At 33.3% G+C, this 13,734-nt stretch overlaps 1 protein-coding gene across 4 annotated transcripts in view; it reads right to left on the bottom strand.

Annotated features, from left to right (window-relative positions):
• LOC127860057 (cilia- and flagella-associated protein 44-like) overlaps positions 1–11,882 on the bottom strand; it is a 67,570-nt gene extending 55,688 nt beyond the window's left edge. For 2 of the 4 annotated variants that reach the window (XM_052397805.1, XM_052397806.1), the window contains exons 1-5: positions 11,805–11,882; positions 6,751–6,840; positions 3,187–3,666; positions 1,638–2,016; positions 718–880 (exon numbers count right to left, since the gene is read on the bottom strand). In XM_052397805.1, the coding sequence (XP_052253765.1) occupies positions 718–880; positions 1,638–2,016; positions 3,187–3,666; positions 6,751–6,840; positions 11,805–11,841 (1,149 nt within the window). In that variant the 5' untranslated portion in view covers positions 11,842–11,882. Of the gene's footprint in view, positions 1–717; positions 881–1,637; positions 2,017–3,186; positions 3,667–6,750; positions 6,841–10,359; positions 10,515–10,873; positions 10,964–11,804 lie in introns of those variants that run through there. The other 2 variants (XM_052397807.1, XM_052397808.1) reach the window with 2 other exon arrangements.
• Positions 11,883–13,734: the final 1,852 nt, after the last annotated feature.

Below are 13,734 nucleotides of genomic sequence, written 5' to 3'. Positions count from 1 at the left end.
TTATTGCAACACACTTTCCCGCTTGGCAAAGATTGAAGTAAGGTGTAGATGGCTATATGCAACCAGCATAAAACCGGAACAGCCTGCAAGTAACTTATAATCAGTTCAGGTTTAATGCTGTTTGCTGCTTATCAGTATCTTAAGCTAGGAAATGAAGGCTCTAGAAACAAAGGTCTTCAATTTAATTTGATTTGCTAAGAGACTACCAACGTCAAAGTGCATACCTGAGTGGTTAAGGGATATAGGCCACAGCTAAGCCGCTAACTTACGCTCGATTGGTCATTGTCAGCTCGGGTACTACTTAAATGTACCCCGGGTACTCATAAGTATACTTAAATGCAAACCGGGTATGGAAAATATACTGAAACGTACCCAGGAATTTTAACGCCAAATTGGTCGTTGTCGGCTAATTTGTCCAAATTAATTATGGTCATATTTCTGTCAATATTCAGTAAAATTGCCTGTATATTACCAAAAAACCTTCTTAAAAATTCATGTCAAGGCAGGTTTTGTTCAAAGAGAATTTTGTTTAGTATAAAGTAGCGCGTTTTACGATAACGGATTGTGGGCAGGAATACAACTCGGGTACAGTCTAAAATGGCCGGGTACATGTTAGTACATTTTCCGTACCCGGGGTACATATAAGTATACTTAAGAGTACCTGAGGTTCATTTAAATAGTACCCAAGCCGACAATGACCAATCAAGTCTAACTTACTGCCAAGGCTCCAATACCACCCCCGCTAGAGCTGCGTAGGAAAATCTGCTCTTTGGTCTGGAGGTCTAGAATTAGCACAACGTTTCCCGCTGCAAACATGACTGTCTTCTCATTGAGTATGTGCAGATTGGCCCGCTTTGTGCAGTCATAGCCGAAGGAATGTCTGGGACGGGGTCAAGGATGAGACGGATGACCATTTTGTGAATACACAATAGTTGAATTAGTCATGCCAAATATCATCTTCAAATCTGATTTATCTCCGGCTATATGAAATACATAAAATATTTCAGGCTTGTGGCTTTTCAGTTATATTTATTATAGTTTGGTAAAAGAAAATATAACCAGTTTGATATGATTGCATACTGATTTAGTGGATTAAATTTAACCATTTCGATATGATTGCATACTGATTCAGTGGATTACACATATGGGCTGTGCTCTAAGAAAAGAGGGTTTAATGCATGTGCAAAAGTGTTGTCCCAGATTAGCCTGTGGTGTCAGCACATGCTAATCAGGGAAGATATTTTCTGCCTGAACTGAATTTTTGCTAAGAAGAGACTTTCTTTAAACGAAAAATATCATAAAAGCGGAAAAAGTCGTCCCTGATTAGCCTGTGAGTACTGCACAGGCTAATATGGGACAACACTACACACATATGCATTAAACCCTCTTTTCACACAGCACGGCCCATAGTAATGTCATAACATTCTTTAAAAAAAATAGGCACAATAATCTTACCAAATTTGTCATTAAAAATAAAATGTTGGGGCATGTAAGAAGGAAAATACAAACTAAGATTAAACTTTCCAATGTTATCATAAACTATGTTAAATCTTATCTAAAGCTATATCAATAAAAGATTATAATTAAATTAAACAGATTGAAATATATACATAATCTGTCATCACCCAAAAGGATACTTTAATGTGAGCATGTCTGCCGGTAACCCAGAATCTAAAGTGACAGAAGGTTTGGAGGCAAACTGCTGGAAGTCGTAGTAAAAGTCATCGGGAATCTTGGGCTCTTCTTCCTTCTCTTCCACCTTTTCACCCTCTTCCTCACCCCCTTCCTCTGCCTGCTGTCCCCCAACATCAGCCTTCTTAGTCTCATCTTTGGCAGAGTCTGATTCTTCCTTTCCCTTACCATCCGGCTCATCAGTGGTCTTCTCAGTTCCATCTTCTGCTTTAGCTTCCCCTTCCACTGCTTCCTGCTCTTTTGGTTCTCCTTCCCCTGTTTCTTGTTTTTCTCCCTCATCTTTTGTATCCCCTTCCTGTGCAGTGTTTGCATCCTCAGTATCATCTACAGATTCACAAAAAAGGTTTTGTTAAATTATATGAATTAATAATATTTAAGAATTTTGCAAATTTTAAACGAAACAACAAAATAAAGAACAACTGGTATGGTTAAAATTTAAAAAAAACTGAATAATCATCAAACAATTGATAAAGGAATTTCAATATTTTTCAATAATAGTAATAACAAATAATTACTTTTCAACATTCATATTATTTAACAGTAATTTATTTTTCAATGGATACGACCTAAGAACATATATTTTACTTTACAACAATCAGAGGTTCATTTCATCTATTATTTATATAAATTCAATAATATAATTGCAACCTCATTATCGCACATTTGTTAACATAGCTCAAGTACAAACTTATCTTTTTTAAACTGTAGTTGTCCTTACAAAGAATGGAGTACATGTATTAAGCTGTTTTTGTGTGTGTTTTCAAACAAAATTTTTGTTGAAATGAATTAATAAAATGAGCAAATGTCAATTGCATTGGATGCATGTAACATTCAGCAAAGCAAAGCAGAAATACTCAATAAACACATTCTCATTTAACAATGCAAAAATATATATTGATCATGTTACAAATTTTTTTTTTCGTTATTATTTACATATTCGACAATATATATAAGCATGAAATTAAATAAAACCCACTGTAAGTAGCTAACGATGTTTCTATATAGATATACAATAAAAATATAGGTGCACAAAATATAAGATAACTGTAAAATAGCCATAGTTAAAAGATTACAAAAAGATAGATTCAGTTATATTTTAAAGAATATTTATGTACATGTAATCTGGATACATTAAGCATCTATCTACTCACAAATTGACCCATCAGTGCAAAAGAGTACTACGTGTAATTAAACTTTAATGGCACATGGTACCTTTTTTAACCAATGGGTTGAAATATGTTCAAATAACCTCTACATAATATTGACTACAATTACTATCTACAGCACTGTTAACATTATTAACCCTTTCCCACTTAAAAGCAAAGTGAAACTGGCAATATGCTACCAGCATAAAACCCGAGCAGCAATTAGTTAGGTAAAGGGTAAAGGATTATGTGAACATGATAAGTTATAAGACAGCAGGTAGAACTGAGGTTTCAGAAGCTTCAATCAGAGGATCTAGGTCTAGTCTACAGCGACTACATTTCCTCTCACCCTTCCCTGGAACTTCATGAGCGTTTTCCACTTTGTCAGCATCAGTTTCAGCTGGATTATCTTCATCTCCCAATGGCTCATCACCCTCTGCTTCTTTTCTAAGGTTCTCCTGATCAGTTGCTTGCGTATAAGCAACATCCGCATCATTGGCATCTTTCTTAACGTCATCTTTTTCAATATCTTCTTCATTATCCTTATTCTCAGTTACTTGTTCATTGTCCTTCTCAATTATCTCAGCCTTACCTTGCTCTATTTCTAAGCCGTCATTGATTTTTGAATCCGTCTCCAACTTGCTATCTGTTTCCTCTGACTCATCCTGTTTATTCTCTGAATTATCAGCTGCCTCATCACCTGTTTGCTCTGACATTAAATTATTTTCATTTTGAACATTCTCAACACCTTCTTCACTTTCTACATGTACATTCTCACCTGGAGTTACGTCATTCTCTTCTGCCCCTTCTGCAGTGTTTCCCTCTTGACCTATTTAGGACATAAAACATCATATAAAATAGGCTCCTTTTTTTTTTTTTTCATAAAGATTTTGATTAGAAAACATTCACTTTGAATTCCGATTGTATACCCAATAGAATGAGACAGAAAACATATAAATGTTTGTGTCACTAGGTTTATGAGTATGTTTTATATAATTTAACTTTAACATTTAGTCATTTGAAGGAAGAGAGTTAATTTTAAGAAATGTTTAAAAGTATAAGACAAGCTTAACAGAAATCTTCTGGGAATACCTCTACTGCCAAGTACACTTACTATTAAAAATGAACCCTGCCTAAAACTCAATCATTTATATTTATATGTTAATTATTTTAAAATTTCAATTTTAAAACTAATAAAATTCATTCTGTTGTGTGTTTTTTATTTCCTTTGTTTGACTGTGCCTTGATTACAGTTTTAGCAAAAAAAAGGTACTATATTAAATGAAATAAAGTTTTGGAAAGCTATGCTGTACTGCAACAAATTATAAGCATCACACTTGACAGGCTAAATATAGCTTAAATATGTGATGTCATATTATGTATATTCATATGTTCTAAAAAATGTCTGAGGCTGCACAGTAAAATGAATTCTTTATTTTTTAACCTTTATTCGATTGTGCACATCATGTTGTGAATTATTAACTCTATAACACCACAGATAAAGATAAGTTAGTAAGGAACAGCGCCGAAGAAAGTAAAGTTCACAAACAAATTTCTGAAAAATGTTCATGTATTGATTGTACAACAGTTTTTTAATGTAACTGGTTTAATCGCTGTACTTGTTTTTACGTTCTGTTCAGTATGAATATTTATCATATTTGTAAAAATCTGTTAAAAATTACTGGCCCTGCACATCCATCAACTGAAAAAATAATTTCACCCTTGTGTGCATTGTAGTCTATGTTTTTTCACAGTCATTCATATGAAGACAATATTTTTCTCCAAATAAATTGCGAATTTCAAAATGTTTTTTATATGTTGTGGGAAAAGAAAAGCTGAAGCATCACCAAACACACAAAAACTGATACAGTCTTATCACCTCACTTCCAGACCAGAACCTGTTTATAACTGATACAGTCTTATCACCTCACTTCCAGACCAGAACCTGTTTATAAACAAAATTGCTTATGGCTTATATAAATTGGGTTGCCCAAATTTTGCCTGAGTTTTGGATTTCCTCTTTTCTTAGAGCAAAATTTTAGACGCCAATTTGAGCAGGCAGTGTATTTTTAGACCCCTGACAAAGGTCTGTTTTTCAGATTTGTAGTTATGGCAAAGCCACTTGAACCTTATGACTCACACAAATAGCAATACACAATAGTATCATATTTTTATAACAATTTCATTGCAAATGCTGAGGGAAGTCATAAATAACTTAACAGTAATGTTATTATTGTGTGTTGACAGTTTTTGTAGTTTCAGGATGGAGATTTAAAGCTTCCCAAGGCTTTTCTTGAGTTATCATTAAAATATGCATAAGATGAAACAAGAGCACCGCATAATGGGTGCCATGCTCGGCTGCAGGTGCAGTTTTGAATAAATGAAAGCTTGTCAGAATTTTTTGTTCTTTTTTAGAGGTCACAGTGACCTTAACCTTTGATGACCTAGTGACCCACAAATGGTTGTGGCATGTAGAACTCATCAAGGTGCAGCTACATATGAAGTTTCAAAGTTGCAGGTTGAAGCACTTTGATTTAAGAGCCAATGTTCAAAACCTTGACAATATGTCAAGGTTTAAGCACGACGCGGACGGCGGACAACGTTGGACGCGACGAGCTGGCTATGACAATACCTTGGGTTTCTCCAAAAAAAGCCGACCTAATAAACTACAGAGCATATAACAGTTTTGTAGTTTAAAACATCCGAAGGAAAATTTAGGAAAAAATACAAACCTTCAAATGATAAAAAAAGTCAATATTCTATTAAAAAAAAACTGATAAACCAATACTGTAACCATTCTGACTACAATTCGGACAGGAGTTCTGGATCACTAATGAAACAAACGCTGTTTATGATTCCTAATTTACACCAATTTGCTAGTGTTACACCTCTTTGGAAGCGGATTTATGTCTGCTATCCTACACAAGTTTCAAAAGTTGGAATATATCCATTCATCAATATGTAAACATTGAATTTCCTAGTCCACTCAGAACACTAGTTTCGAATCAAGGACAGGTATTCCAGATCACATGACGTTAACCAACACATGACCAATGCTGGGGACCAATTCAAAATTATGTTTAACTTTCAAATAGCTTGCATATCAGCTGGTTAAGCAATTTTAAGAAGTAAAGGAAAAGAAAAATGTATTTATTATCGTTGTGTGATTGAATAAACTGGTTATACAGGTTTTGAAGGTGTTGCATGTTCAGTGGTGTTGAAATGAAGATTGCCTCTTGCACAGATTTGTAGGTTTGGTCATTCGACAGGCTAGTCAGGAACTAAAATATCAATATAACAAAACATTTCTCATAGATTTGATACATTCAATTTGTTTGTGATGTTCCCCGTGTTTTTTGCTCCTATGATTCGGAAAACCTGCCTTTATATATAAGAATAAAAAGGCAATCTGATCTTTTTCTAATAATTTCTAACAGTATTTAACATTATGATCATCTTAAGTAAGCGTATGAATTCTAATTTAAAGCAAAATATGTGATACCCAACGTACATTTAAGTTTTGGCGTTCCTAAAAAGTGTCTGGCCTCGATTTGGCGTAAGCGGTGCGTAGGTAAATTAATCCACCCTGTTACAAAATTAATGGGTCGCAGAACATCAATTTGTGCTAAAAAACCGTGTTAAATGGCTTAATGTGACCGAGAATGGATGGGCTTTACGATTATATAAGCTTCACTTCAAAATTGAATGTATTTTTTCGTAAAGACAAGTAAATAACGCTACTGATTCGGAACTCCTGTTAATCCGAAACTACTGACCTAACAGTATTATATAAATATAAAACTAACAAAATGAACAGAATTTTTTATAATGATTTTAATTATAAAACTGAACTCCAAATGGCAACATGGAAACATCCTTGCCAGCAGTAAAATAATATTTTATCACTGTATACCTTTATCCTCTTGTTCAGTTACATCTTCATCAGCTACTTCAGGTTCAGCTTCAGCCGTTTCTTGTTCTGTTTCCTCAACAGGCTGTTCTTCTGAAACCAGAATGAAATCCTCTTTTGAAAGGGCTTCCAGGTAAAGGCAGTTTAAATCATTAAGATGTTGAATTTGGATGTAAAAACATTAATTTCCAATAAGCTTTTCTGTCAGGAAGTAGATATAACCAAGGATTGTCTACAGAAATTGTTCGATAATTGTTTATGTTATTACAGAACAAACCATTAAGATGCTAATTGCTACAGTAATATAAGTCATTGTGAATGTTTCCAATGTTCCATGACATTTGGGTCGATCCCAGCCAGCATAGTTTTTATATCGGGCCGATATCGTAAACGATGTTGGGCCGCAATCTCTTGCCCATCAGCATTTGATCGGCCTGATATCGGCAAAATTATTTATCGGCCTGTCCTCGGACCGATATTGGCAAAATGGCTTATCGGCCTGCCATCGGCCCGTCATTGGTTTTATGTAACACCCTCAATAATACCACAAATACAGCACTTTGCCATGTATATAACAAACAACACTGATTTATCTTATAAACATTTACTTTGGAAAGGCATTATGTCATAATAACATTAAAGTGATATTATGGGCATCTGACAGTTTATAGGTGTATATCGCAATCGTTGTTTATTTTTGGTGTTTTCACTTCATATACACTTATATTTGCTAATGCAGCATCAACATACTAAAACAATATCCCGAAAAGAGAAAAATAATGCATTTGAATATCAACAGTACTTTCGTTTGACAACTGACCACGCATGTACAATGTGAACCTAAATTTAGTTTTAGTGCAGATTCGTTTATACGACACAAAGACACATTTTTGTTGTACGGCTTTCAGGACTGGGTGAGTCACGTAAAATATCGAATATAAAATATATTTTTATAAACAACTGGTAGCGAGATGAGTTGCAGATAATTGGTCAGTAACCACATTTTAACTTACTCTTTTGACCTGTTAATTCTTTTCAGCTCAATTCAACAGTGAAAAATGCCCATAATATCACTTTAAAACAACTATTTTATTTATTCACATGATTATTTTTATTATAATGAAGTTTTTCTTTACCATATAAGGTTTATGGTTTATTACAAATTCTACCAAGAAGGCCGATAACCCAAGTGGACAAAGTTTTACATCAGTGTTTACAAATAGAAAACATATGAACACACATTACATCATACATTTGCGTTTACAATTTAAATATGGCAACTAAAATCTTAATCAAATAAAAATCTAAATTATTCTCAGAATGTACTATGGACAAACAATTGAAAGTGGAGTATTACAATTTGATAATTTTAATGACAGTGTTGGATATCAATTGTATTTCAAATTTAACATACATTTCAATGCAATCACAGATAAATAGTTTTCTTAAATTATCTGTTATTTCAAAGAGTCTTAATAGAAATACATAGATGAAGAAATGTTACTTATTCTGTACCATAATACTTAAGGGGTAAAACAATATACAGAATATGTATCATATTATACTTTATAGCAATTACATGTTTATAAACTGATGTTAACGCCTTATTTAAGACTACCTATTCTATACAATCGACAGTCGTAAAGCAAAAAAATATATGATAATATCCAATAAATAAAATAATCGCAACCATTTAAATGTAGTCTATCCTTAACGAAACAATAAACAGTCTTGAGGCTTACTTCACTGCAATTCAGAAGATAAGATTAGAACATAGATTATATAACATCCTTCTTGATACAGGTGTTTAAGTATAATTGACAGCAAGTATGTTTCTACAGTTTTAAAATCGCAAACAATCCATAAAGTCCACATTGGGTCCCACTTTATGATGTGTAAGTAACAATATTATGTATGCTGTACATAACAAATACAATTACAGTAACAAGAAGATATAAGCGGTACAAAACACATCAGAATACATTAAGTTGATGGTACAAAGGAAAAATGTGATTGAACCTGAAGAAATTAGTGTTCCTTATGGCAATTGCCGGAATTTCTACGCCAGATGTGCTCAAGTCAAATAGATGTTTGTAGATACACAATGCTCGTTGTTTTTCCATTTTAGTTTCCCACAATGATATCTAGTCATACGACACATGAACACTATCATGGTGTTCGTGTGTCGTATGAATAGATATATTCGCAGGAAATTCAAATAGAATTGTGGTCACAAATAAATAACGCAAAAATCTACAAAAATCTATGTTATCATACCACATCTTGCGTTGAAATTGTGGCTATACCTATAAAAAACACTGATTGTTTAGGTGTTAACTTTATTTGATGCAAATAATTTACAAAATTTTCGTTGATTTTGAGTGTTATAGAGACTTTTATAGCCCATTAATTGATGTAATTAGCTCGATAAATGTGTACATATTTGGTCTTTGTCTGTAAAACAATTGAATATATTTAAAAAAAATAATTTTGTTCCATATATACCGGTAATTTACATTCAAGAATAAAATTAAACTCATTTTCAAGTTTACAACAAATAAATACACTTTCTTTGATCTAATGGAATAGACACAGGTCTAGCCATCTACCTGTCTCAAAATTTAATCTATATGATAAAATGCATACTTTTGATAAACTTAATAAAAACTTTTTACATGACAAATATTCAGGTATGGTTGAAATTGAAAAACAGCAATATGTTGACACAATGTGCCTTCTTTAGGCAACAACAGGATCAAATACAAAAAGGAACAAAAACACTCCTGCTGATATATTAAAAATATTAATTTTTAGCAGTTTAAAAGTAACCTATTAAACGTACTGATGTATAAAATGTGTAAAAAGGCGACTGTATGTAACTAAGTATAACACACAGCTTGCATGAAACAGGAATTAAGGACAATTAATTTTAACAAAATGTACATAATTAGTATAAAAATGCACTTTTCACCCACAATCTAATCTCAACTATCTATTTGGAACAATATACAGCCAAAAAGGGCAGGGCTAACTATGCCATTCACCAAATTTAGCCAATGACTGCAAGTTGAAAAATTTTGTTTAAGAAATTTATACTTGGCTGCATCATTTTCTTCATTAAAACCCATTTATCATAAAATAGCAAAAGTTACAAGATTGTATAATATATATTGATGCAAATTTGGCTAAAGAAAGGAAAGCCTTGAAGGGCATTGTTCACAGATTGTCAAAATGACACTATATGGCGTAGACTGATGATGGAAATAAAGTTTATTTTATGAATAATGATCATTTGAAATTGATAAAATTATAAAGTGTTACACACTCGAAACTAGTGTTACACACTCGAAACGATTGAATATGTTGGAATAGCTTGTTTCTGTTAATTCCGCTAAAATTTGTAGAGTAGCTAGTTTCTGATAATTCCTTTATATTGTGTAACAACAGTACACGTACATCACTCATATAAGTAAAGTATCAAAAGCAGACTTTGTATAGCAGTCCGGATTGCCGAGAATCTATAATTTAAAGTGTATAAGGTAAGATTAAAATTGTAAACCTTATTAGTTGTAACTATAAACACAATTAACAGTCATATAAAAAGTTAACTACATTTGTAATCATCATAATGTTCTTTGGCCATGGCTGATGTCATCGTCGAAGGCTTGGTGCACCCTCCCTCATGGCAGCCACTGGCATTCGAAGCAATGCTTTTATGAAAAACTCCATGTAACTGTTTGTGTTCAGAAAGATTTGCTTGACGGCTTCTGAAAAAGTACAAGTCTATGTTTATTATTATATGATCATTTAAATATATGTGCTTAAATATCCCAAGATTTTTAATTTATAAAAACATGATATTCGCTTACTTTTTCATGGACAAGTATAATTGATAACTTTTCAAATATACAGTGCTATTTAATTTTGATGATCTGTTTTTAAAACCTAAAATTTTATGGCAGTTTAATTCATATAGTCACCAGAATAACACATTTTTTAAATTATCTGCATAAAGTATTGCACTACTGATGACTAGTACTTTTTATGCTGTTATAAAAGTGTACTTTTTACGTAAAACAAATAGCATGTTAACAACCAAAGAAAGAATTCAGGAATAGTACGTAACCTGGAGCTATCGTGTGTGGTCTGTCGGAAGACAACCTTGCCAATTCCCCACGGCACTAGAAATGTGGGTTGGCTGTTGAGGGCTGGGTCTTGTCAACAATAGTGGTGAATCTTTCAATGAAACAACGAAACACAAATATTCTTAATTCGCACAAATCAATTTAAACTGTATACACATCCAATTTAAGTGAGTGTACAGTAACAAAAACAGCAAAGTATGAACGCGCTGTAAAAACTACCTCACGAATATATATTACGAATCGATAATTCAAATTCTTCATGTACCATCACGTTATTTACGAACAAATCTACATGTGGGTAAAAAATAAAGTAAATTATATATTATAATCAACAAATACTAACTTGAACTTGAATGAAGATCTCCGAAACAAAACGCAAGATGCAATGTTTGTGTTCGAACGCCTCATTTAACTTGGCCGCCAGAAAATTTGCTTAACCGAACGAAATTATCGTTTTTGAACGAAAACATTTACCACCACAACGGGCCGTTGTCGGCTCGCTATCTGCAAAACCAATCACAAGTTACATATTAATTATTGACCATATTTATGTTTTATGGTACGAATATACGTATATATGTATTTTGTAATATTTCAATAAACACGTTGCCTGTAAAATGACTTTTTTTGTAGTTACATATATCGAGCGGCGAAACGGATTAACATCGGATAGACATCGTGCCGATATACCGTTTTGCTATCGATATCTATCCGATAGTGGTGTGCTGGCTGGGATTTTGATCCTGGCTGGATGTTGGAATCATGAGGAGTTTCGTAGAGTACAGAATCGCGCATACTATCAAAATACTGAATCAAAAATACTTTTGTTACATGCATGAACTGATTAAATATTAGTTTTCTCCATTTATGACAAATGAAAGGAGAGTATAGTTTGGAAAAGAAAAAAAATACCCGAAGTTTCAGGTTGTTTATCTTCGCCACCGTCCATTTTGGATTTTGGTGACAGTTGCTATGAATCTGCGCATGCGTGTAGAGGTTATTTAACATGTTCTGTAGGTTACACGGCACCATTGGAAACTAAAACGAACTTTTATAGTGCTGTTGAATCAGTTATCCAATCTATCAGTTAAACAGCTGACACTGCGGCCATATTCGAAAGCAACGTCAGTAAGATCTACTGAATCTAACTGAATATGACGTCATTTTGAGTGAAAACAGAAACGTTAAAATATAATAGTTCACTCAGAGCAAAACGACGTTTTACGTCCACGTCCGACGAGTCACGAGCGTTTGAATGTCGTTGATTTACGGTGAATTAGTAAATTATTTTCACAAGTGGCCAACTAATAAAATTAAAGATTTGCGAAGCACATGACATGTAATCCCAACGCATTTCATAAATCCTAACAGTTAAAACACTTATGGCGGTATTGTACAGACGATATGACATGTTTGTTCTGTTTTTATTTGAGACCATTACTGTATTGAACGCATTTGAAACTGTTTTACATGTGCTTTAAATATTTGGATGTATATAGACATTCATAACCAATGTTTTAATCTAGGCGTTTGCAGCCTTAGTATGAATCAGACCAGAACTTCTATACTTTATTATTATTGCGGCTTCTATCTATCTATCTATCTATCTATCTATCTATCTATCTATCTATCTATCTATCTATCTATCTATCTATCTATCTATCTATCTATCTATCTATCTATCTATCTATCTATCTATCTATCTATCTATCTATCTATCTATCTATCTATCTATCTATCTATCTATCTATCTATCTATCTATCTATCTATCTATCTATCTATCTATCTATCTATCTATCTATCTATCTATCTATCTATCTATCTATCTATCTATCTATCTATCTATCTATCTATCTATCTATCTATCTATCTATCTATCTATCTATCTATCTATCTATCTATCTATCTATCTATCTATCTATCTATCTATCTATCTATCTATATATACTGCCAAGCGCCCTTTAGAGCATTATAGGCAGAGGGACATTATCGAGTCCGTTTCCTGGGAAGAACCAGTACTAGGTGTCTATGGAGGAGATAATGAGAATGCTCCCCGAGTGGGGAGCGAACCCACGAACTCCCGATCGCTAGGCGGACACCTCATCCACTACACCACCGCGATCTTACTGAATTGTACGACGATGACTCGAATGTTAAATACAATGTAGTTATGATGAACATATATCTTTATAGACATGCTTAGTTTAGTTCTTGGTGTCTATATAACCATTAAATAGTTAAATTGTAAATAGATATAAATGTATTCTTTTTAATTTGCTATGTTATTTGAATCGTGATGTGATGAGGTTCATTTCATGAACATTTTAATTTTATATGAATAATTCTGGGCCAAGTGTGAGATTTGGGGCTCTTAAACCCGGCTTAAACCCCAAGTGTTTTTGAATTGACTATCATTGTCTCATTATTTTTTTGGGTGACTGGTTCCTTTCTACAAATAAAGGACCGCATTTTAAAATAAGATTTCTCTATTGCTGGTGCAGCTACTGTATAGATTAATGTAATGGTTATTTTGTTCAAAGTAATTGTTATACCCAGCTTTTCACCATAAATTATCTTTATCAACAACTTATAAAATGTTAGGAAAATGTCGCACCACTAGCCCCGAATGAATATTCGTATATTTCATTGGCTGATTTGAGAGAAATCCCTCTTAACATAAGCTACATCACTGGGTCGGTGTAAAGCGTACAGAATGTAACACAGTCCAGTATAGGGAATTCCGGACTACTCTCTGCATATTAATAAGACACCAGTACACATATTTTGGAATTTCAGGGTCAATACTTTGTCAGTTTATTGTCACGGGAAGACAAAATTGAC

The sequence above is a fragment of the Dreissena polymorpha genome, chromosome 15 (assembly GCF_020536995.1).
Source record: "Dreissena polymorpha isolate Duluth1 chromosome 15, UMN_Dpol_1.0, whole genome shotgun sequence".
In the NCBI taxonomy this organism is placed as follows: domain Eukaryota; kingdom Metazoa; phylum Mollusca; class Bivalvia; order Myida; family Dreissenidae; genus Dreissena; species Dreissena polymorpha.
Note: the sequence above shows the minus strand (reverse complement) of the source record. Positions and strands in the feature narration are given on the sequence as shown.